At 41.7% G+C, this 25,603-nt stretch overlaps 1 protein-coding gene across 1 annotated transcript in view; it reads left to right on the top strand.

The window, feature by feature from the left end:
- The window catches only part of CCNYL1 (cyclin Y like 1), an 86,331-nt gene that overhangs the window by 45,268 nt on the left and 15,460 nt on the right, over nucleotides 1-25,603 (top strand). Inside the window, exons 4-7 of the mRNA XM_073646344.1 lie at nucleotides 2,665-2,765; nucleotides 10,053-10,088; nucleotides 12,859-12,910; nucleotides 19,176-19,295. Of these exons, the coding sequence (XP_073502445.1) occupies nucleotides 2,665-2,765; nucleotides 10,053-10,088; nucleotides 12,859-12,910; nucleotides 19,176-19,295 (309 nt within the window). The remainder of the gene's footprint in view (nucleotides 1-2,664; nucleotides 2,766-10,052; nucleotides 10,089-12,858; nucleotides 12,911-19,175; nucleotides 19,296-25,603) is intronic.

Below are 25,603 nucleotides of genomic sequence, written 5' to 3'. Positions count from 1 at the left end.
GAATGCTAAAACTGACCTGCCGTTCTTATTCTACAGGTCATTACGAGTTCATAGACACCAAACATGTATAGGTTCTTTTATATTTAAGTGGTGAAAAAAAATTCCAAAATTTGGTAAATTTTTTAAAAAAAAAATAGCGCCATTTTCTAAGACCCGTAGCGTCTCCATTTTTCGTGATCTGGGGCTGGTTGATGGCTTATTTTTTGCGCACCGGGCAAACATTTTTATTGATAACATTTGGGGTAGATCCGATGTTTTGATCGCCCGTTATTGCATTTTATTGCAATTTTGCGGCGACCAAAAAACGTAATTCTGGCATTTAGAATTTTTTTCTCGTTACGCCGTTTACCGATCGGATTAATTCTTTTTTTTATATTGATAGATCGGGCGATTCTGAATGCGCCGATACCAAATATGTGTATGTGTTTTTTTTTATATATTTTATTTTGAATGGGGCGAAAGGGGGGTGATTTAAACTTTTTATATTTTTTTATTTTTTTTAATATTTTTAAAAACTTTTTTTTTACTTTTTGCTTGCTTCTATAGTTTCCATAGGAGACTAGAAGCAGCAACTGTCCGATCGCCTCTGCTACATACAGGGGACGAGCAGGTCCCCTGCATGCAGCAGAAATGGTCCTGTGCTATGAGCGCCGACCACTAGGTGGCGCTGATAGCGACAAGATCATGACAACCACAGGCGTCTGCTGCAGACCCTGGGTTGTCATGCACGCCCATCGGCGACCCGCGATCACGTGACGGGGTCGCCGGTGGGCGGGGCTTATGACGCGCTACCCGGAAGCGCGCGTTAAATGCTGCTGTCTGAGATTGACAGCGGCATTTAACATGTTAACAGCCGCGGGTGGATCGCGATTCCACCCGCGGCTGTTGCGGGCACATGTCAGCTGTAAGAATCAGCTGACATGTGCTCCGTTCAGTGAGGGCTCAGCGCAGCAGCCCTCACTGAACGGGCAGTACGCAAATATGCGTACTAATACGTCCCCGGTAAGTAAGGGGTTAAAAAAAAAAGTGCAATACCACAGATGGTGTAGTTGTGTTTTTTTTTTTTGTTTTTTTTTAACCACGTTCACTGAATGCTAAAACTGACCTGCCATTATTATTCTCCTGGTCATTACGAGTTCATAGTCACCAAACATGTATAGCTTCTTTTTTTATTTAAGTGGTGAAAAAAAAATCCAAAGTTTGTTAGAAAATGGCGCTTTTTTTTTTTTTTTTTTTAAAGACCCGTAGCGTCTCCATTTTTCAGGATCTGGGGCCAGGTGAGGGCTTATTTTTTCCGCACCGAGCTGAAGTTTTTATTGGTACCATTTTGGGGTAGATCTGATGTTTTGATCACCCATTATTGCATTTTATTGCAATGTTGCGGCGACCAAAAATCGTAATTCTGGCGTTTAGAATTTTTTTTCTCGTTACGTCGTTTACCTATCGGATTAATTCTTTTTTTATATTGATCGGGTGATTCTGAACACGGCGATACAAACTGTGTATGTGGGTTTTTTTTTTTTTTTTTTAATTGGGGCGAAAGAGGGGTGATTTAAACTTTTATAATTTTTAAAATATTTTTAGAAACATTTTTTTTTCACTTTTTGCTTGCTTCTATAGTTTGCATAGGAGACTAGAAGCAGCACTTGTCTGATCGCCTCTGCTACGTAGAGGCGATGAGCAGATCACCTGTATGTAGCAGAAATGGTCCTGTGCTATGAGCACTGACGACTAGGTGGCGCTCATAGCGACCAGCTCATGACAACCACTGGAGTCTGCTGCAGACCCAGGGTTGTCATGCCCATGCATCAATGACCCGCGATCACGTGACGGGGTCACCGATGGGCGGGGTAAGTGACACGCTTCCGGTGCGGCGCTGCTAAATGCTGCTGTCAGAGATTGACAGCGGCATTTAACATGTTAACAGCCGCGGGTGGATCGCGATTCCACCCGCAGCTGTTGCGGGCACATGTCAGCTGTAACAATCAGCTGACATGTGCCCGTTTCAGTGCGGGCTCAGCGCCGGAGCCCTCGCTGAACCGGGGGATTACAGCCTGTGTGTACTAATAAGGCACAGGCTGTAAAGGGATTAAAGGTGTATTCCCATCTCCAAGATCCTATCCCATTATATAGTAGGTGTAATAATATTAGCAAATACCTCGAATTAGAAATGTAGTTTAGTTCTTCAGATTCACTGTCACTTGCCGCCTCATGTAGGGCGTTGCATCTAGGAATAGTCTGTGCAGGCGCCCACTCGTGGCATTGTTTTTTTATGTATGTCAATAAAGATTAAATTAATCTCAATTTGGTTAGATCAAGTAGGACACTTCCATCTACATCTCTAAATTGGAAACAGCACTTGTGCAGAAGCTTCATTTTGTGCGTTGCTGGTTCACTGTATACCAAGTCCTTTTATAAACTATCCAGGTTTCTTTTTTTTTTTTTTTAACGTTTGCTGTGTTTGCAATCCAGCCAATCTGCAATTGTTCAATGTCATTATATAATAATAAAGTATTTCCTCTTGGCTGTCATTTTACAGTACTCCAGCACCATCTGCCTGTAAGCTGAGGCATTTTTATACAGACTTATTCGCCCATAAGACATTGTCTTTGAGACGTTCTTGCAATAAAACTACCATTTGAATTTTTGTTCTTTTCTAAACAGGTTTCTCCTGGACAACTTACAAAGAAGTACAGTTCATGTTCTACAATATTCTTAGATGACAGCACAGTCAGTCAGCCTAACCTCAGAAGCACAATAAAGTGGTGAGTGATTGAAAGTAGATCTGCAATATGTTCTTGAGTTCACACCTCATCTTGACTTAAGACAAGAGATTAAAAAATAATTACTGAAGTGTGAATGATGCCAAAATATTTTTAAATGGTTGAAATACAAGCACAGTTTAGCTTCTGCATTACTGCCAAAGGGTCAATTCTTCCTCCTACCTGACATGGATATGTGTGTGTGTGTGTGTGTGTTTTATGTAGTGTTATGTAGTGTTATGTATCTGGTAACCATAGATTTCAGTTCAGTAGCTCTGAGAGGTACAGCCACTGTGACAGTAATACAAAACTAAAATGAGTACAGATCCCAGTGAGCCAAAAATAACTGTCGGTTTCATTCACATTAAGTATTTTTATCTGCTGATTTTTCTGTTTTGTGCATTTTTTTCACTATAAGGAGTTAATACCCAAAATAAATTGATTGCTTTACTTTTGCAATGTTTTAATTAATTGGCCCAAACAGAGGGTTTTTGTTAAATTACACGTACAAACGTTCTAGGTGATTAGTCCGCATCAGAAGTGAAACATTTGTAGTGTTCTTGCAAATGTTGTGTCCACTTTGTACACATGGTCCCATATAAATACTGGTGCCAACATAAATGTAACTGCTTCACAATACAATACAATCAAGCTAATCTTTGCTACGCTGTGTGTGTATATAATATACTCTCATGCACACTCGCATGCTGTCACGCACGCTCGCACTGGCGCACACACATTATTATATAGCAATGCTAGTTAGGCTTGGGTATAAACAGGCTAGGTGTTCATCTAAGTCAGTCTGCTGGTGAGGCTGAGCAGACGGGATGTGTCTTGAAGGTGAGGGAAGAGACAAGTCAGAATCTCTTTAAGTCTGCACTAGCCGTATCAGTGGTTGCTGTGTTCAGCAATTTTGTTTGACTGAGCTGGGGCTAGCTCAGCAGTGTCTGAAGTAGTCGGGGTCTATACTGTTTAGTTAGCACCTGGACATGGCTAGGGATTTATGTTTATAATTTAGCTGTTCTGGTGCTGTACAACCTGTGGAAAACAATAAAAACTGCATGTGTTTGGATGAAATCTGTATTGCATGTGTGAACGTGGCCTAATGCCTATCAGAGCGAGTGAATCCCTAAAATAAGTGTGTATGTGTGTGTATAGATACGTACGTACGTACGTACGTACGTACGTACGTACATGCGAAAGTGTTTGCCCCCTTGATTTCTTATTCTTTTGCATGTTTGTCACACTTAAATGTTTCTGATCACAAAACAACTTTAAATATAAGACAAATATAACACAAGTAAACAAAGAATGCAGTTTTTAAATGAAGGCCTTTATTAAGGGCAAAAAATCCAAATTTACAGGGCCCTGTATAAAAAAGTGATTGCCCCCTTAGGCTGTGTGCCCACGATGCATTTTTAAAGCGTTTCTGCAGTGGCAAAAACGCTGCAGAAACGCTTAAAAAACGCATGGTAGAAGGCCTGCCATGTTCCCCAATGATAATCCGCATGTGCTGTGCACATGCTGCGAAATTTATGCTGCGGATTATCATTGCGGAAGAAAACGCAGCACTACCAATTATTTTGCGGAAGTGCTGCGTCTTCGCCGCCATTGACTTGCATTAGATCGCATGGATTGCGCATCACTGTATATGTAGATGCGCATTCCATGTGTTCTAATGCGCGGATGGTACCCAGGTCTAGAGGACAGGAGACTCTAATCTTTGCTACGCTGTGTGTGTGTGTATATAATATACTCTCACGCACACTCGCATGCTGTCACGCACGCTCGCACTGGCTCACACACATTATTATATAGCAATGCTAGTTAGGCTTGGGTAAAAACAGGCTAGGTGTTCATCGAAGTCAGTCTGCTGGGGAGGCTGAGCAGATGGGATGTGTCTTGAAGGTGAGGGAAGAGACAAGTCAGAATCTCTTGGAGTTTGGTGCCCAGGCCATGTGCACCAAACTGCAAGTATCAGTTTTTGCGATGTATAGCAGTTTTGTTTGACTGAGCTGGGGCTAACTTAGCAGTGTCTGGAGTAATCCGGGTTTATACTGTTTCGTTAGCGCCAGGAGAAGGCTAGGAATTTATGCTTATGATTTTGTTGTTTTGGTACTGTGCAACCTGTGGAAAGCAATAAAAACTGCACATTTTTGGACCAAAACTACATTGCCTGTTTAAGACCGAATGCATACCAGAGCTAGTTAATTCCTATAATTGGTGAATGTCATGCGGGTGTGAAGTCCCAGAGAGCACAGGTGATTGCAGTTTAAAGATTAAATGTCCTGGGTAAAGGCAGCTACAGCTTTGTGAACACAGTCTGAAAGCATGGAGGAGCTTGTTAAGCAATTAGTCCAGGAGCAGCAGCAGACCTGACAGAAGCCAACAAACTCCTGATTCTGCAGCATTAGCAACAATAGCAGGAGTTAATGCAGCTTCTGCAGCATCAGCAGCAGGTGCACCAGCAACATCAGCTGCAGATGGTTCTCCTGGCAGAAACTGGCCAGGCAGAGGCGAAGCTAAGGGTTCAGCTCAGGAAGGGAGAAACATCTGAGTGGGTCCTTAACTGGTAACCCTGATTACAGCTATGGTGGTGCACCCTGATTGTGGATGTAGGAGAACCTCAGCAGCTGACCCTGCTGTTGTTGAAAATAAATCTCTATCCAACGACCAACACTAGCATTACCACCATACAGTGACCATATAGTGGTAGATGCCAGTCCTGCAGAGCATGAGATTACAGTACAGATAGTACTGATGGTGACTTACAAATGACGTTCTTTCTGATTAAGTCATTCACTTTTCCCGTGTTTTCCATCTTACCCAGACCAACATGACAACTTATTCCATCCACGATTCATCTGCTGAGTTTACAACCAAGACACATTTGATCTCGCACTTTTTCTGCACCGTCCCCATCTATTCCCAAACTGCACAAACCCCTCATCTTGCTGATACCCCAATTCTGAGCCACTGGTGCCGTATGTGTCCCTGTTACTACAACTGTTGTGTGGCACAAAAACAGAGCTCCTCTTAATACACCATATAGTAAGGCCACCAGTATGACCCGTCCACAGTAAGAATGCCTCCTTTGTGCCCTCTAGATTGTAAAATTGCTCCTTAGAAAATATTAATGCCCTGTGCACGTGCCCTAGAAAATAGTGTCTACATTTTGCCTCTTTGATGGCCACAATACTTTGTGTGCCCCTATAACAGTAATGCTTCTTAAGTCGCACTTCGTCCGGTATGCTGCCAGGAGTCAGTTATGGTAACAAAGTCCCATGATGTAAATAGTGAATTTCCATTCACTGTACTGTATAGAAAGGAGGATGAGGAAGCATCCCCTGAAGCCAATATCCCTGACCTGGAGACGTTCCAGGACAACTTTGGGACTGCCCAGCCCAGAGACTTAAAAGTAAATGTTACTCTGGAAAATGTAAATAGGGTTTTCGCAAGGGTCAGGCATAATGGTTGAGAAGTGTCATGTGAATTGACAGGTAAAAAAGTGCCTCCTCAAGGCCCAAGAGGGAAAATCCAGGGGTTATTAGTCTGTCGGCTTGAGTGATACAATTTAAGCCTGGGGATCAGGTACTTGTGTTAGTGCCCATCGGGGAGAACCGGTTCCTTAACCAGTGACAGGGGCACTATCAGGTGGTAGAAAAGGTGGTAGAGGTCAACTTTAAAGTACACTGATGGAATCCTTTTCCCATATATTATGGCAACCTGCTAAAACCCTGGAAGGATAGGGACCCGCTAGAAACCCCTTGCTTGTTAGTCCCCTTAGAGGACATTCCGGATGTCAAAGTAGCTGGAAATTTGTCACTTTCCCAAATACATTACGGCCGGAAATTGGTACCCAAAAATAGGGGCATGGTCTTGGAGTCATCAGGTCACTCGTGTCATCAAACTTGAGCCTCCCACTCTGGTCAATTTAAAGCCCTGTAGAATTCCGGAGACCCACCGGGAGGCGGTCTAGGAGGAGGCAATACAAAACTTGCCATGCTCCCTCACAAAATCATTTTGTAAAGTGGCCCCATGTATCCACTGGGAGGGTTGGTAGATGGTGCCCAGCCCTCGGCTTTGGGTAGAGGGGGAGGGCATGTAGCAGTGCCAGGTACGCTAGGGTTGAATCCTAGCTCTGCTGGCTTTGATCAGTACACTTGGCTAGCCCTGTATATAAACAGGCTAGGTGTTCATCTAAGTCAGTCTGCTGGTGAGGCTGAGCAGACGGGATGTGTCTTGAAGGTGAGGGAAGAGACAAGTCAGAATCTCTTTAAGTCTGCACTAGCCGTATCAGTGGTTGCTGTGTTCAGCAGTTTTGTTTGACTGAGCTGGGGCTAGCTCAGCAGTGTCTGAAGTAGTCGGGGTCTATACTGTTTAGTTAGCACCTGGACATGGCTAGGGATTTATGTTTATAATTTAGCTGTTCTGGTGCTGTACAACCTGTGGAAAACAATAAAAACTGCATGTGTTTGGATGAAATCTGTATTGCATGTGTGAACGTGGCCTAATGCCTATCAGAGCGAGTGAATCCCTAAAATAAGTGTGTATGTGTGTGTATAGATACACTTGATTTCTTATTCTTTTGCATGTTTGTCACACTTAAATGTTTCTGATCACAAAACAACTTTAAATATAAGACAAATATAACACAAGTAAACAAAGAATGCAGTTTTTAAACGAAGGCCTTTATTAAGGGCAAAAAATCCAAATTTACAGGGCCCTGTATAAAAAAGTGATTGCCCCCTTAGGCTGTGTGCCCACGATGCATTTTTAAAGCGTTTCTGCAGTGGCAAAAACGCTGCAGAAACGCTTAAAAAACGCATGGTAGAAGGCCTGCCATGTTCCCCAATGATAATCCGCATGTGCTGTGCACATGCTGCGAAATTTATGCTGCGGATTATCATTGCGGAAGAAAACGCAGCACTACCAATTATTTTGCGGAAGAGCTGCGTTTTCTCCGCCATTGACTTGCATTAGATCGCATGGATTACACACCACTATATATGTAGATGCGCATTCCATGTGTTCTAATGCGCGGATGGTACCCAGGTCTAGAGGACAGGGGACTCTCCTCCGGACCCGGGTACCATAGAAACTGTAAAAAAAAAAAAATAAAAAAAAAAAGAATAAAATAAAAAATAAATATACACTTACCTTCTGGCGGGGCGCTCCTCCTCTCATGCCGGCAGTTCGCGATGTACTGAAGGACCTGTGCTGACGTCATAGTCATGTGACTGGTCACGCGACGCTGACGTTTGCAGGTCCTTCAGTGTACCGCTGCCGGCAAGGGAGAACGGAGGGAAAGCAGGACACCGGGGGCCATCAGAGGGTAAGTATATATTTATTTTTTTATTTTTTGACATTCTTTGGGGTCACAGTATATAAATCCATGCCGTTTGCATGGCTTTATATAGTGTGACCAAGTTGACAAGCACTTTCCAAATAATGCTAAAATCGCTTGCAAAGCACTTGTCAACCCGCATGCGGAAATGCAGGTGAAGAACGTTTCCCTTCCGCATGTCCCTGGCAGGAAAACGCATGTACAATCCGCATGCATTTTTTTCTGCCAGGGAGATGCAGAAACGCTCAGGAAAAAATCCTGAGCATTTCTGCATCGTGGGCACATAGCCTAAACCTAATGACTGGTTGGGCTAACCTTGGCAGCAACAACTGCAATCAAGCGTTTGTGATGACTGGCAATGAGTCTGTTACAAAGCTCTGGAGGAATTTTGGCCCTCTCATCTTTGCAAAATTGTTGTAATTCCGCCACAATGGAGTGTTTCCCAGCATGAACCGCCTATTGAAGGTCATGCCACAGCATCTCAATCGGATTAAGGTCAGGACTTTGACTAGGCTACTCCAGAGTCTTAATTTTATTTTTCTTAAGCCATTCAGAGGTGGACTTAGTGTGTTTTGGATCATTGCCCTGCTGCATAACCCAAGTGCACTTCAGCTTGAGGTCACGAACAGATGACCGGACATTCTCCTTCAGGATTTTTTGGTAGACAGCAGAATTCATGGTTCCATTTACCACAGCAAGTCTTCCAGGTTCTGAAGCAGCAAAACAGCCCCAGACCATCACACTACCACCACCATAATTTACTGTTGGCATGATGTTCATTTTTTTTAAATGCTGTGAAAAATATTTAGATTTGCGAGTCCTCAGTGGTTGATACCTTTTAATGGCTAACTGGCTAACTGAAAAGATGGTAACTATCTTTTCAGTTAGCCATTAAAAGGTATCAACCACTGAGGACTCTCAAATCTAAATATTTTTCTATCTACTGGCTAACACGGTACAAGAATATATATTTTCCCTATATTTAAATGCTGTGTTACTTTTACGCCAGATGAAATGGGACTTAAACCTTTCAAAAAGTTCAACTTTTGTCTCGTTAGTCCAGAGTATTCTCCCTAAAGTCTTGGCTATCATCAAGATGTTTTCTGGCAAAACTGAGATGAGCCTTTGTTCTTTTTGCTCAGCAGTGGTTTTCATCTTGGAACTGTACCATGCACGCCATTTTTGCCCAGTCTTTCTTATGGTGCAGTCATGGACCCTGACCTTAACCAAGGCAAGTTAGGCCTGCAGTTTTTTGGATGTTGTTGTGGGGTCTTTTGTGACCCCTTGGATGAGTCGTTGCTGCGCTCTTGGGGTAATTTTGGTCGGCCAGCCACTCCTGGGAAGGTTCACCACTGTTCCATGTCTTTGCATTTGTGGATCATGGCTCTCACTGTGGTTCGCTGGAGTCTCAAAGCTTTAGAAATGGCTTTATAACCTTTTCCAGACTGACAGATCTTAATTACTTTGTTTCTCATTTGTTCCTGAATTTCTTTGGATTGCAGCATGATGTCTAGCTTTTGAGGGTCTTTTGGTCTACTTCACTTTGTCAGGAAAAACATAAATTAACTCTGGTTTATCACATTATTGGGAAGCTATCAATTTTTCACTCATGACGCTGTAGGTTTAGATTTATTTTTCCCTTAATAATAAAGACCTTCATTTAAAAACTGCATTTTGTCTAATATTTAAATTTGTTTTGTGATCTGAGTGTGACAAAACATGCAAAAGAATAAGAAATCAGGAAGGGGGCAAAGACTTTCACACAACTGTAGATAGAGAGATCTATTTGAGTTGTGGGTTTCATATTCCTGCTTCACTTTTCTTTGTGAGACCGAATATCTAACTTGCCCAATCTGCAATCATTTGTTCTCTCTATTCTGTGATAGTTTTGCTTCCTTTTGCAACTACATGTTTTTTACCTTTCGGTTTATTTTGTTTTTCAGTGTTACCTTAGCAATATACTACCACATAAAGAACAGGTATGGACAATGCTCATTTGTGGATTATTCACCTGCCTGTAAAGTCTTAAGTGCTAAATCCATTTGACAAATCTCTAGTAATGAATTAAACACCATTAACCCCTTTCCCGCACTTTGGAATATGCACACTGCAGTTAAAGAAGTTGTCCAGTACTTTTTTCAATTGCCCCAATGTATTTAGCATGTGCCCATAAGTGTTTTTTAGTAATTACCTTTAGTTGTATGTATTGCCTGTGAGCGGCACTCACTGGCCGCTCACAGGCATCACGTGACCCCCGGCGGCAGGCGGCTTTTTCATCCGATGATGTCACATTAAGTGAGGTGTGACGCGGTCCCTGCGGTGGTTGCTGGGTTGTGGGAGGGGGTTACCCTGCGTATCACACCCAGCATCCATAGTGCGCTTTCCCAATGAATGAGGAGAGGGAGACCGCGTGGTGGATGCTGGGTGTGACGCGCAGAGTAACCCTGCCCACAACCCAGCCACCGTGGAACGCAGCACTGAGTAATGCCCGGCTGCAGCCGGAACTTGACGTGACATCAGCGGATGTCAGAGCCGGCTGCAGCCGGGGGTCACGTGATGCCTGTGAGCAGTCAGTGATAGCGCCTCTCACAGGCAATACATACAACTAAAGGTAATTACAAAAACACTTATGGCCACATGCTAAATACATTGGGGCAATTGAGAAAAGTACTGGACAACTCCTTTAACCCCTTTCTGGCCCAGGGCGTACTAATGCCCTTATGGGCCAAATACGTATTAGTATGCCTTGGCGATTTCGCCCACATACAAGCGGTGCGGGCGAGATCGCTGCCGGGTGTCAGCTGATTGTTACAGCTGACACCCGGTGCTATGTGCCAGGAGCGGTCCGGCACATTAACCCCCGAAATGCTGTGATCGAAATCTATCGCAGCATTCTGGTGGAAAGGGGAAGTAATCACGATACTTACCTTCTCTGCCGGCGTCCGAGTCCGGTCCTGGATGTTGCCATGGTAACCCGATGTCATCATGACAACATCCGGGTCACCAGGAGGCAGGAAGTTGCTTTGGTCATGCGCAGTGCGCGACCAAAAGTAACTTCTCCCTGTGCAGCACTGACAGGTTGGGCTAGGGTTGGGGCTGGGGTTGGGCTAGGGTTAGGGGTTGGGTTGGGGTTGGGCTAGGGTTGGGATTTTTTCAGAAGTAAAGGGAAAAAAATGACAACAATATGGCGACTAATGTTGAGCGCAAGTGCTCGCTACTTGAGTTTGCATCGGTTGCTTGAGTATGCGCCGAGTCTAGCGGGTGCTCGAGTGACATGCTTGAGTCTCCAACCCAAATGTTTTGCAGCTGTTATACAGCCAAAAAAATCTTGCAGGGATTGCCTGCCATGTACGAGCGATCCACGCATGTTTTTTTTTTGGGTGTCTAATAACCGTGAAACATGCGGGGCGGGGACTCTTGTATGCACCAAGTATCGCGGGTGCTCAAGTGACATGCTCGAGTACCCGATGCAAACTCAAATAGCGAGCACTTGCACTCAAGACTAATGACAACTTATTAAATATGATGACCTAATGTTATCAAATTCTGTGTCATACCTCTGGGTTCAAAATGTTCACTATACCCCTTGCTAAAATCCTGGATGGGTGTAGTTTCCAAAATGGAGTCACTGGGGGGGGTGGTTTCCAGTATTTAGGCACATCAGAGGCTCCCCAAACGCAACATGGCATCCGCTAATTATTCAAGCAAATTTTACATTCAAAAAGTCAAATGGCGCTCCTTCCATCCCGAACCCTGCCGTGCGCCCAAACAGTGGTTTTTCCTCACATATGGGGTATTGGCGTGCTCAGGGGAAATTGCACAACTAATTTTGGGGTCCATTTTTTTCCTGTTACCCCTGCGAAAATAAAAAAAAAATTGGGTCTAAAGTAACATTTTTGTAAAAGTTAAATGGTCATTTTTTTTTCTTCCACATTCCAAAACTTCAGGTGAAGCACCTGAAGGGTTAATAAACTTCTTGAATGTGGTTTTGAGCACCTTGAGGGGTGCAGTTTTTAGAATGGTGTCACTTTTGGGTACTTTCTGTTATGTAGACCCCTCAAAGTCACTTAAAATGTGATGTGCTCCCTAAAAAAAAGGTTTTGTAAATTTTGTTGGAACAATGAGAAATCGCTGGTCAACTTTTAACCCTTATAGCTCCCTAACAAAAAAAAATGTTGGTTCCAAAATTGTGCTGATGTAAAGTAGACATGTGGGAAATGTTATTTAACTATTTTGTGTAACATAGTTCTCTGATTTAAGGGCATGAAAATTAAAATTTTGAAAATTGCGAAATTTTTGCCAAATCTCCGATTTTTTTTTTTTTTTTTCACAAATAAATGCAAGTGATATCGTAGAAATTTTACCATGATCATGAAGTACAATATGTCACGAAAAAACAGTCTCAGAATCAGCGGGATCCGTTGAAGCGTTCCAGAGGTATTACCTCATATAGTGACAGTGGTCAGAATTGTAAAAATTGGCCTGGTCATTAACGTGCAAACCGCCCTCGGGGGTAAAGAGGTTAAGGGTCCATTTGCGAATGGCCATATGCTGTGTGCACATTGTTTCCATTCTCATGTAATCATTACACACTAACACAACATCATTACAACTGTCCCATAAAGATCATGAACTCATTATATTACATGGCCATATTTATCCAATTTTCTTTGAACATCATATATTAATATCTACACCTGAAAACGTTTCAGAATAATGTTATGATGCGGATACGTTACTGTCTTCTAGAGATTCGGACAGGTCCTTGGACATATTTGATGAAAAACTGCATCCTTTAACGGTGAGATGTTTCTGCTTTAATGTGCTTAAATTTACTAAGCATGTGCACATCTGTTAGTAGATTTGTTTCGGCCTCCTCTGTGATTTGAGGTCACGCTTTTAATAATCTTTTTTGTTATTGAGCAAATGTCTATTAAATGTTACTGAAAATTAATAATTGGTCTGCACTCAAAATAAAATGGAGGTACTGGAGGAGTGGGTTGTAGTCCCAGTATATAGGAAGGAATATCCACCGCGCTGCAACGCATACCGCGTTCTCTGGCACCATAAGCACATACCTGATCGTGAAGAGTGCTGCTGGGGGAGGAGTGCAGCGCTGGAATCGGCGCCATTTTAGTGAAGACACATTTTCAGTCTTCATCAATATGGCGCCAGACAGCATGTTATAGGCACGCGCCTCTGGATGGGGGAGCAGTATGGGGGCATCATATAACAATAAAAATGCTTGCCACCTGGGCATAGAACAGGTTCAATAGCTAGTATTCTATATCGGGGGGCTGAGTGTGGGATCTTGGTGTATATAGGGTGCTGTGTGTGGGGGCTCATCCTGTATATAAGGGGGCACTGATTATACTGTATATGGGAAGTGGTGTGTGTGTGTATGTATATATAATATGCATGGGCTGTTTGAACATCATACTATGAGGGGAAGCTGTTCAAGATATAAGGACTGAATAACAGAAGCGTAGGATTTATAAAAAGCAGTAAATGATATGGTTTTAATAAGCTGCTAGTGGTACGTTACAAGAATCCCTACCGTAACATGCGTTATCAGTATCAGCAAGTCAACATATGTACGTCTGCTCAATATTAAATGATACAATTAATATAAAATAATTATGCTTAATATTGATCAGAATTAATTGCAGCCTATTTGTTCAGCTCTCCACAACAGCCTCTTATGGCTCCTCAAGAAAACTAATTTTCCACCCCTGCTATATGATGAAATTGTATGGACTGTTACACACAAGCTCTTTGCAGGGTAGGGAACACAAACTCCTATCACAGTAACTGATGACAATTAGACAACTCTTGCCACAGAATTATGATGACTGCCGTTCACACTATAATAGTTTATTCTGGCAGAGTTGGTTCTGGCTCTAGGTACTCATGTGATGCTGTGAATTACAATATTAAGGCTGAGTTCACACGATGCATTTTTCATGCGTTTCCGCGGCGTTTTTGCAGTTGCGTAAACGCCGCGGAAACGCATGGTAGAAGGGCAGCAATGTTCCCCAATGGAAATACGCATGTCCTGTGCCCATGATGCAGATTTTTCCGCAGCGTAAACGCTGCGGTCAAAAATCCGCAGCATGTCAATTAATTTTGCGGAAACGCTGCTCTTTTGCCGCCATTGACTTGCATTAGACCGCATGGAATCCGCATCACTGTATATGTTGATGCGCTTTTCATGCGGTCTAATGTGTGGATGGTACCCGGGTGTGGATGAGAGGACTCTCATCCAGACCCAGGTACCATTAAAAAAAAAAAGAATAAAATAAAAAATATATATATTCTCACCTTCTGACGGCCCGCGCTGCGTCCTGCCGGCTTCCCGCGCACTTCGCGGTTGAATGAAGAAGGACCTTCGCTGACGTCAGAGTCATGTGACGGGTCACGTGACGCTGACGTCGGAAGGTCCTAAAGTCTTCACTGCCGGCAGCCGGGACCGATGAAGCAAGACACCGGGGGCCATCAGAGGGTAAAGTATAGATTTATTTTTTATTTTTTGACATTCACACACTATATAAATCCATGCCGGTTGCATGGATTTATATAGTGTGAAGTTGACAAGCACTTTCCAAGTGATGCTAAAATCGCTTGGGAAGCGCTTGTCAACCCGCATGCAGAAATGAAAGTGAAGACCGCTTCATTTCCGCATGTCCCTGGCAGGAAACCGCATGTACAATCCGCATGCGTTTTTTTCCTGCCAGAGAGATGCAGAAACGCTCAGGAAAAAATCCTGAGCATTTCTGCATCGTGTGCACATACCCTAACACAAGCTGAATCTTGTCTGTTTTCCCCCAGTGAGTATTTCTTAAAGTGTCTTTGGTTTGACTGTTATTTTCCAGAATATTAGTAGATGAGAAAAAGGACTACAACTCTTAATTCTATTCCAAAACTATTTTTTTCCATCATAAAATGAAGGGGTGCTGTCATGGGTTCCGGAAAATCTAATTACCAATTAGTGTAATTTTATAATTTTCATGACATGTAAGAGTTTCTGTGGAAAGGGTATTCTCCAGTTTAAAAGTTATCCCCTACCCATGGGATCCCCACCAATCTTGAAATCGGGGCTCTGAAGAGCCCCACATGAATGGCAGTGTCCAGTCAGACCCCCAAAAATCGGGAAGTTATCCCCTATTCCATGGATAGAAGATAACTTCCAAACTTGGGAATACCCCCTTAACTGCACTACTTACAAAGTTTAAAGAGGTAAGTGTTCTTTACATTTCTTATTCATAAAACTATAGTGCAAGTAAAGATGGCAAACTTTGTAGGATGTCTTATGGCTGAAAAATGCCTAATTCTCCTCTTGGGCTGATCATTCGATCTCAATTCACGGGTAAAATCTGTCATTCATAAAGACAGATTCCTGGCTCACTGTGGAATGAGACTACTGTGGCTTTAAAAAGTCTATGGAGTTGCTAGAGACAGAGAGGCAGATAGATATGCAGCTGCAAGATTACATGAAACAGTTACACATTAAAGACTAATTTACACTTTTTTAATTATAAAGTAGATTAGCAACTGTTTTTATGAGACATGTCTACTGTTTAGAGGATTACAGGTAGGGTCTACAAGCCAGAGTGCTAGCTACTCCATCCCGATTTGTCCTTATTCTGTTGGACGATCTTTGACTATTCTCTCTGAAGCTGCCCTGCCCTCTCAAATTTAATTCAAGCTCAAATAACTAAAATACAGAAAAAAAATTAAATTTGCGCTTAACCCCATTGTTTCATGGCTATTTTTCATTTTTGTGTTTTCCTATCTCCCCCACCCTCCTTCCACCCCTTTCTTCCTTGAGCTGTAACTTCTCATTTTCCAATCAACATAGCCATATGAGGGTTTGTTTTTTGCGGGAAGAGTTGTACTTTTAATTGTACATTTTATCATGTGAAGTACTGGAGAGTGGTAAAAAAAAATTCCAATTGTGGCTAGATGGCAAAAATACAGACGCAATTATTATTATTTTTTTTATTTGCAAGGTTCATTATCTAGTAAAAATTACATGGAAATATGATTCTCCGGGTCAGTACGATCATGGACATACCCAAACATGTCTAGGTTTTTTTTTGCGTTTTTAAGTGGTGGGGAAAAAAATGTCTCCATATTCCAAGACCGATAACATTTTCGGTCGATGGGGATATTTGAGGACTTATTTATTGTGCCCTGAGCCAACATTTTTGATAGTTTTGAGGTAGATAGTGTTGTTTTTTTTGTTGTTTTTTTTTTAACCACCTTTTTATTATCCTTGTAATCTAGCGGCAGCTGAAAAAAGTGCATTTCTAACATTTAGGCTAAGTGCCCACGATGCAGAAAGGCTGCGGAGCTCCCTTGAAGAAAAAACGCATGAGGATTTTACATGCGTTTTTCTGCCAGGTAGAAGCGTTTGTGAAGCGTTTTGCACAAGCGATTTCGCATGCGGGTTATCAAGCGCTTTCCAAGCGATTTTAGCATCACTATATAAATCCATACAACTATGCAGCATCAATAGTGTAAAAAAAAAAGTTGAAAAAGAAAAAAACATTATACTCACCTTCCGATGGCCCCCGGTCTCCTCCTCCGGTGCGTCCGGTGTCTTCGGTGGCTCGCGGTGCTCTAAAAAGGACCTTCCATGACGTCATTTAGTCACGTGACCGCCAACATCAGCGGTCACATGACTAAATGACGTCATGAAAGGTCCTTTTACACCACCGCGAGCAGGGCCAGCAGCGCCACTGGGAGCAGACAGGGGGCATTCAGAAGGTAAGTATATGTTGTTGTTGTGTTTTTTTTTTTTTACATTCTTCAACTACAGGTACTATGGTACCCGGGTCTGGATGAGAGTCTCCTCTTCTCCAGACCCGGATACCATCCGCGCATTGAATCACATAACATCCGCATGCGGATGTTATGCCAGTCAATGGCGGCAAATTTGCCGCGATTCCACAAAATTAATGGTAGTGCTGCGGATTTTTCCACAATGATAATCCGCAGCGGAAATTTCCACAGCATGTGCTTTTTACATGCGGATTATCATTGGGAAACATGGCAGACCAATTAACATGCGTTTGCACGGCGGAAACGCATTAAATCCGCATCGTGGGCACGCAGCCTTAGATTTTTTTTTGCTTGCAAATTGGCTCTTCAGAGATGGAGAGAACTTGAACTCTATAGCACCACCCATTGGAAGTAGCAATCCTACAAGTCCAAATCGATCCTTTTAAAGAGTCGTGCAATATGACTTAGGATAAAAGCCAAATCAGAATCTTAATTTGCAGACACGGTGTTTCGGGCTGTTGGCCATCGTCAGTGCAAAGTATGAGAATGATTTGGCTAGGTGAGAGGCTCTGGACGGAGGTGTGAGGGGTAACTTTTCTCCTTGTGGAGAGTGACATACCAGCTCTGGCATGCCAACGTAAGGAGGCTTTTTTTTGTCATTCAGAGTTTACAGACAGAGCAAACTCTGAAATTAAGCCAATCTGACATTTACAAATGTTGAAATACCCATATGTGTATTTTTTTATTTATTTTTTAATGGGGGTAAGGCTATGTGTCCACGTTGCAGAAATGAAGTGGAAAATTTGCGCTTCATTTCCGCATGTCCTTTCCCGGAAAAAACGCATGCTGAATTTCGCAAGCGTTTTTTGCGCGTTTTCGATATGCGGAATTGCCTTGCGCTTTTTATTGCATTGCAAAGGCAATTCCGCATGCAGAAACGCAAAATTAATTGACATGCTGCGGATTTTTGTGCGCATCAAAAACGCTGCGGAAAAATCCACAGCATGGGCATAGAACTTGCGGATTCTCATTGGGGACCATGGGGAGCGGATTACCAAGCGTTTAACAAGCGTTTCCGCTGCGGAAATTCCGCATCAAATACGCTTGTAAAACGCTACGTGGGCACATACCCTAAAAGCGAGTGATTTGAACTTTTTTTTTCCTTCACTGAATTTGTTAGCTCCCTTAAAGGATTTGAACCTGTGATTGTCGGATCACTTGTGCTATATACAGCAATACCACAGTACTTCTGTGTATCACCGACTCATGTGAATGCCTGCCATGACAGTACTCCTATGAATGCCAGTTTCTGGCTGGCAATCGGCTGTTCAGCAGACCACCTGGTTGTCATGGCAACCATCACTGATGGGCTTATAAAATGATGTGCCCTCCTGTCAGCAGGCTGTAAATGCCACTGTCAGAGATTGACCGCCATTTAACAGGTTAACATTCGCAGATGGAATTCTGCTCCATGCGTGGCTGTTAAAGGCAGATGATTGCTGAACATGACTGCCATCATCTGCTGGGAAGGATGCTGACTCTGCTTGTGAACCTGCATCAAAGGTAGGGAGCCATAAAAAGACATAACCTGACGTCCTATTGTGGCAATGGGTTAAAGAGTAACTAATTTTTTTTTTTTTTCTGTAATAATCTATCATTCCCAATATTTGCAATGTACGTGTAAAACCTGACATCAATGAATATCTACTTTGCAGTTACTTAGATAGGAGATGGCAGTTTGTGCTCATGACACTCTATGAAGGAAGGGATTGGTGGTAAACTGACATTCTGATGGAAGCTGAGCTGAAAACGTTTCACTTTAAATAAGTCTTTAGTAGAGAGCAGTGTGTGGATACAGACAGCTGTCAGCAATCTCATATGATGTTGTAGACAGCAGGATCAAGCAGCCTGCACTGTATTGTATTATATGCAATCTCTACAAGCCAACCATTGACAGTATTCTTTATATGAAAGATTTACTAGTCTTATTTGTAAAGGTACAGTTAATGCAGTAATAGAATGTGTACACAGACTTGTAAGAACTATGACTAGACCGAGTATAATAAAGTGAAGGGTTTGCTCAACCGTTCAAATATCAGGTGCTCTGAAGTTGTAGAAAGCGCAGATATAAGGAGACATTTTGGCACACCGGTGTATATGACTAGACTAGACAGTTCTTAGATATCAGCAAATGTCATAACTAATCAATAGAATCTTAGCTCTGAAAAACATTTCTCTGTTCCGTCGTCTCAGGATGTCTGATGTTATATTGTGTTTTGCAGCGTGAAGATGTGGCAGATGGTTACTGTAAGCATGACCCAGATCATAAGCACATATACCGTTTTGTGCGAACTCTATTCAGTGCAGCTCAACTGACAGCTGAATGTGCAATTGTCACTTTAGTAAGTATTAAGATTGAGACTTTTATATCAAGAAATCGCAGAACCCGACACGTTTTTATTAAGCTTGAATTATGCTACTAAGCACACTGAATATTACACAGCCTCAAGTTGGTTTACAATGCTCCGATGACTTCTGTTTACCCATTAAATGCAGGTGTCAGTCACTGATGGCAGCTCAGTGTCCTTTCCTGGCGCCAATCAGACCCCCTGCAGCATGATTATGGGATGCTGAAGACCTGCCTGCCATGATGGTTCTCTAGCGGAGACTAGCCTATGCTTTCTAGGAGGCTGTGATTAGAACTATAAATGTATATATTACAAGCCGTCAAGCAACTGCAAGTTCATGAGGACAAAAAAAAATGAAAAGTAAAACCAATTTTTTTTTTTAATAAATACAAGACCCTAAAAACTTAAATTGCCTCCTTTCTCCCAGTTAAAAATGAAAATAGGCATATTTGGTATTGTCCATAAAGTCTGATCTATCAAAATAGATATATATATATCTCAAAATATATATACACACACTTATACTTTTTTTAACCTGTGCAGGAATTGTCAGAAAAAAAACAGCAAAAGCCAAATGCTGCTTCAAACTAAGCACTGTCCTATCAAAAGGGCGCAGAGAACACTCAGGAAAAACTCTTCAAAACACCTTAAAACGCTTCAAAACTGCAACAGGAAACGCTTCAGTTTTCTACCTGAAAAACGCACCTAAAAAAAAATTGTGTATATAGCAGTTATCTGTGAAATGCCCATGCTGATGGGCTGGATCTTCCAGGAGATTGCATTTTCCATAGATCAACAGTGATCTATAGATCAGTGTGATATTGTGTATTTAATGTGGTTTTTCAATGGCTCAGGAAAGCCCATAGTCTGCCACTACAGATATGACTTTGAAGCAGCTAAATATCCCAAAATGTTATCCAGACCAGCAATAATCCATGCATGGTATATAAATGTTAGCGGAGTTTAATTGATCTGTGTTATTTATGGATCCTATGAAAATAGAATCCTGACACCCATATGAACAGAGGGAGACCCTTTCTGATCTGCAGAGTATTTGGTCTTTACGCGTTTTCAGCATCTCTTAAGAGTCTTAAAAATTGTGAAAAATTTAACAAAGGCATTCATAAAGCCGCATGCAATAAATGGCCCAATAATATATTAATAATTGTATATGAAAGTTTTTCCAATATTATCAAATTTTAGTTACATAGAACTAGAAAACTTTAAAGTGAACCATGGCTGGTCTTTGAAGGAAGCATGGAAATAGTGATAGGTGGCTGAGCTAAGCTAAACTACTACAGTTAGGTCCAGAAATATTTGGACAGTGACACAGGTTTTGGCATTTTAGTTGTTCACCAAATCGTATTCAAGATATAGTTCTATAATCAGTATGGGTTTAAAGTGCAGAGCAGACTCTCAGCTTTAATTTGAGGGTATTCACATCCTAATTGGAGTAAGGGTTTAGGAATGCCAGTTCTTTAACCCCTTTATGACGTGGTACATAATAGTACGTACCACGTCATAATTCCCCGGTTCACGCTCCGGCACTGAGCCCGCACTAAACCCGGCACATAACTGCTGGTCTATACAGCTGACATGTACCCGCAACAGCCGCGGGTGGAATCACAATCCACCTGCGGCTGTTAACTAGTTAAATGCCACTGTCAATCTCTGACAGCAGCATTTAACTTACCCCGCCCATCGATAACCCCGTCACATGATCGTGGGTCACTGATGGGTTGGCATGACTGCCCCTGTGGTTGTCATGGCCAGATTGCTATGAGCGCCGCCCAGTGGTCGACGCACATAGCAAGTGAGCCAATCTGCTACATAGAGGCGATCTGCTCATCTCCTGTATGTAGCAGAGCCGATCGGAGAACTGCAGCTTCTAGTCTCCCATGGAGACGATTGAAGCAAGCAAAAAGTAAAAAAAAAAAAATAATAATTAATATTAAAAAAATATATAAAATTTTAAATCACCCCCGTTTCGCCCCATTCAAAATAAAACAAGAAAAAAAAACTACATACACATATTTGGTATCGCCGCATTCAGAATCACCCCCCCCATCAATATATAAAAAAAAAAAGAATCCGATCTGTAAACGGCGTAACGAGAAAAAAATTCTAGACGGCAGAATTACGCTTTTTTGGTCACTGCAACATTGCAGTAAAATGCAATAATGATCAAAACATCTGTTCTACACCAAAATGGTATCAATAAAAACGTCAGCTCGGCTCGCAAAAAATAAGCCCTCACCTGGCCCCAGATCCCGAAAAATGGAGACGCTATGGGTCACCGAAAATGGCGCCTTTTTTTTATTTTAGCAAACTTTGGATTTGTTTTTAACCACTTAAATAAAAAAGAACCTATACATGTTTGGTGTCTAAGAACTCGTAATGACCTGCAGAATCATAATGGCAGGTCAGTTTTAGCATTCTGTGAACGTAGTAAAAAAAAAAACCTGTCGAATTGCACTTGTTTTGCAATTTCACCGCACTTGGAATTTTTTCCCATTTTCCAGTACACAATATGGTAAAACCAGTAATGTCGTTCAAAAGTACAACTCGTCCCACAAAAAATAAGCCCTCACATGGCCATATTGACAAAAAAATAAAAAAGTTATGGCTCTGGGGAGCAAAAAACTAAACCTCAAAAAACCAAAAATGCTCCGGTCATGGAGGGGTTAATATGTAGCTGCCTTTTTCAAGGGACTATAAGTAATTGGACAGTTATTTCTAAAGTTCTTTAATGGGCTATTGCCTCCTTTTAACCATCATTAATTAAACAGGTAAAAGTTCTGGAGCTGTTGCCAGGTGTGACATTTGCATTTGGAAGCTGTTGCTGTGAATTCACAACATGCGGTCAAAGGAGCTCCCAATGAAAGAGAAACAGACCATCATTAGGTTGAAAAAAAAGAATTGTTAGGAGTCATCAAATCAACAGTTTGGTACATCCTGCAAAAAAAGTGCACTGGTGAGCTTGGGAACTCAAAAAGTCCTTGACTTCCATGGAAGGCAACGGTGGTGGATGATCTTGGGTGGTTTTTGTGAAGTGTTTTGTTTTTTAACCCAAGTAAAGAACACTCTCCAAGGGAAGTAGGTGTTTCAGTATCTAAGTGTACCATAAAGAGAAGGCTTCATGCTGGCAAATACACAAGGTTCACCACAAGGTGCAACCATTAATCATTCTTAAAAATATTCCAGATTACTTTGCCAAAAAAAACCTTTGGGTAAAATCATTCTTTAAAGAGATGAAGCTAAGATCAACCTGTACCAGAATGATGGGAAGAAGAAAGTATGCCGAGGCTTGAACGGCTCATGATCCATGGCACATCGCATGCTCTGTAAAACATGGTGGAGGCAGTGTGATGGCATGGGCATGCATGGATTTCTATGGCACTGGGTCACTAGTATTTATTGATGATGTGACAGAAGCAGCAGATGAATTCTTAAGTGTACAGGGTGATGCTTTCTGCTCAGATTCAACCAAATGCAGCAAGGTTTATTGGACGGAACTTCGCAGTACAGATGGACAATGACCCAAAACATACTGCGAAATCAACTCAGGAGTTTAAGGCAAAGAAGTGGAATGTACTGCAACAGCTGAATCAATTGCCAGATCTCCACCCCATCGAGTATGCATTTCATATGCACCACTCCAGCGTTTTTTGGGGAGTATTTTTGCAATGCTGGAGTGGTGATTCTAATGTGAGGTCCCTGCGCCTTATCTGATACTTACCTGCTGCTGTCTTTCCCTTCTATCACCGCCTCTTCTTTTGGTCTCTGGCAGTTTGTGACCAGCCATATCGCTCCAGTGTTTGCTGGAGCTAGCTGGAGGTCCTAACTCAAAACAAGTCTGAGAGCCTTGTTCTGGCCAGTCAGAAGTTGCGCTCACAAGATGGCCCCATAGGACCAGAACGGCACCGAAAAAAGGTGAAGACTGAGGCGGATCAGTTTAAGACTGGGAAAGACCTTAGTTTAGTAGCACCACTCCAGTGCTGAAAAAAAGAACAAAACCCTGGAGTGGTGCTTTAACTCCTTCACACCATGGCCATTTTTCATTTTAATTTTTTCTCCTTCCAAAAGCCATAACCTTTTTAGTTTTCTGTCAATATAGCTGTATGAGGGCTTGTTTTTTGCAGGATGAGTTGTACTTTCAAGTGACAAAATGCACTGGAAAACGGGGAAAAAATTCCAAGTGCTTTCAAATTGCAATTTCACAATTGTTTTTTGGGTTTATTTACCATGTTTACTGTATGGTAAAACTGACCTGACAATGATTCTCCAGGTCCGTAAAAGTACGTAGATCTCAAACATATATAGGTTGTTTTGTTTATTTTGTTTTTTTGGCGAAAAAATTCCGAAATTTGTGGGGAAAAAGTTTGTTTTTGTCGCCATTTTTCAAGACCTGTAACGTTTACACTTTTTCGGGTATAGTGCTGTGTGGTGGCTTATTTTTTTTGTGACCTGAGCTAACTTTTTACAGATACAATTTTGGGGTAGATACAATGTTTTGATCACATTTTGTTGTGGCTACCAAAAAAAAAAAAAAAAATGTAATTCTGGCATTTTGATTTTTTTCTCTTTACGCGGTCTACTGATTGGATTAATTTATTTTATATTTTGATAGATCGTACTTTTACAAATGCAGTGACACCAAATGTATATTTTATATTTTTTTAATGGGGCAAAAGGTGTATTTGAACTTTTTTTTTTTCTTTTGTTTTTATTTCCACTTTTTACTGTACTTAATAGTCCCATTAGGGGACTTGAAGCTGCGATCATCTGATCACTTGTGCTACACACTCGTAGCAGGGCTTCAGCACTGCTATGTATAGCATAAATCACAATCTCCTATAAACAGCAGCCACGGGCTGGCTTTCACAGAACGATCATATTGACAGGCAAGGGAGTCTTCAGCAGACCCTCAGCTGTCATGACAACCAATCAGCGCCCCGCAATCACGTCACTGGTGCGCCAATAGGAGCGTAGAACAACATGCGCCCCTATCTGTACGTGTTAACAGCCACTATCGGAGCTCTACTCCACCTGTTAGATGCACATGATGACTGATTAAATCAGCTGTCATGTGCTGGGAAAGATGCGGGCTCAGCGTGTGAGTCTGCATCAGAGGCAAGAGCACGACATATAACGTACATTGGTTACATCAAAAATGGATAAGGGCTCGCACTCCAAGAAACAATAGATGGTTCGTGCTCAGAAGGGAGAAAGATTAATGTATATTAGGATGACCTTCGGCACAGAACAAAGAATAGAATTGCTCAAAATTTCATATTTATTTGAGAAGTTCAGTCACCAGCAGATGAAAAACAGATATAATCTTTCAACGTTTTGGCTTACATGCCTTCATCAAGACTATCTGTATATATGAAAATATAAATGTGAACACATAGTCAAAACAGAAAAATAATAGTAATAACAAACAACAAATAATATAATCATCCAAGTCTAGGTCGTATAACATTTAATCGTTAAGTTGGTTAGAACCGTCTCCATAATGGCTTTCCAATATTTCTCGAAAGGTTAGACGATATCCTGTCATATATGAAGATTATCAACATACTCAGAAGAAATAGCACAACACATTTTGAGGTCCATTTTTTTCCTGTTACCCTTTTGAAAATAAAAAAATTAAGACTAATGTAACATTTTTGTGGAAAAAAAAAAAGTAAAATGTTTATTTTTTTATTTCCACATTCTTTTAATTCTTGTGAAGAACCTGAAGGGTTAATAAACTTCTTAGAGGTGGTTTTGAGGGGTGCAGTTTTTAAAATGGTGTCACTTTTGGGTGTTTTCTGTCATATTGGCCCCTCATAGTTACTTCAAATGTGATTGATGTGGTCTCTAAAAAATGGTTTTGAATTTTTTTTTTGGTTAGGAAGTAAGAAGGGTTAAAAGTTTCAGCAATATAATTTTTCCAAAAAATTTAATGTTTCAAAATGATGCAGATGTAAAGTAGACATGTGGGAAATGTTATTAACTATTTTGTGTGTTAGGCTATGTGCCCACGATGCAGAAATTCTCCGGATTTTTCCTGAGCGTTTCTGCATCTCCCCTGGCAGAAAAAACGCATGCGGATTGTACATGCGGGTTGTACATGCGGTTTCCTGCCAGGGACATGCGAATGTGAAGCGTTCTTTACATACATTTCCGCATGCGGGTTGTCAAGCGCTTTCCAAGCGATTTTAGCATCACTTGGAAAGTGCTTGTCAACTTGTTCACACTATATAAATCCATGCAGCCGGCATGGATTTATATAGTGTGACCGAAAGAATGGTAAA

Source organism: Phyllobates terribilis, unplaced genomic scaffold (assembly GCF_046119375.1).
Source record: "Phyllobates terribilis strain yellow unplaced genomic scaffold, ASM4611937v1 Scaffold_9__5_contigs__length_417890890, whole genome shotgun sequence".
Lineage (NCBI taxonomy): Eukaryota > Metazoa > Chordata > Amphibia > Anura > Dendrobatidae > Phyllobates > Phyllobates terribilis.
The sequence above is the reverse complement of the archived record's forward strand: the minus strand, read 5'-3'. Positions and strand labels throughout refer to the sequence as shown.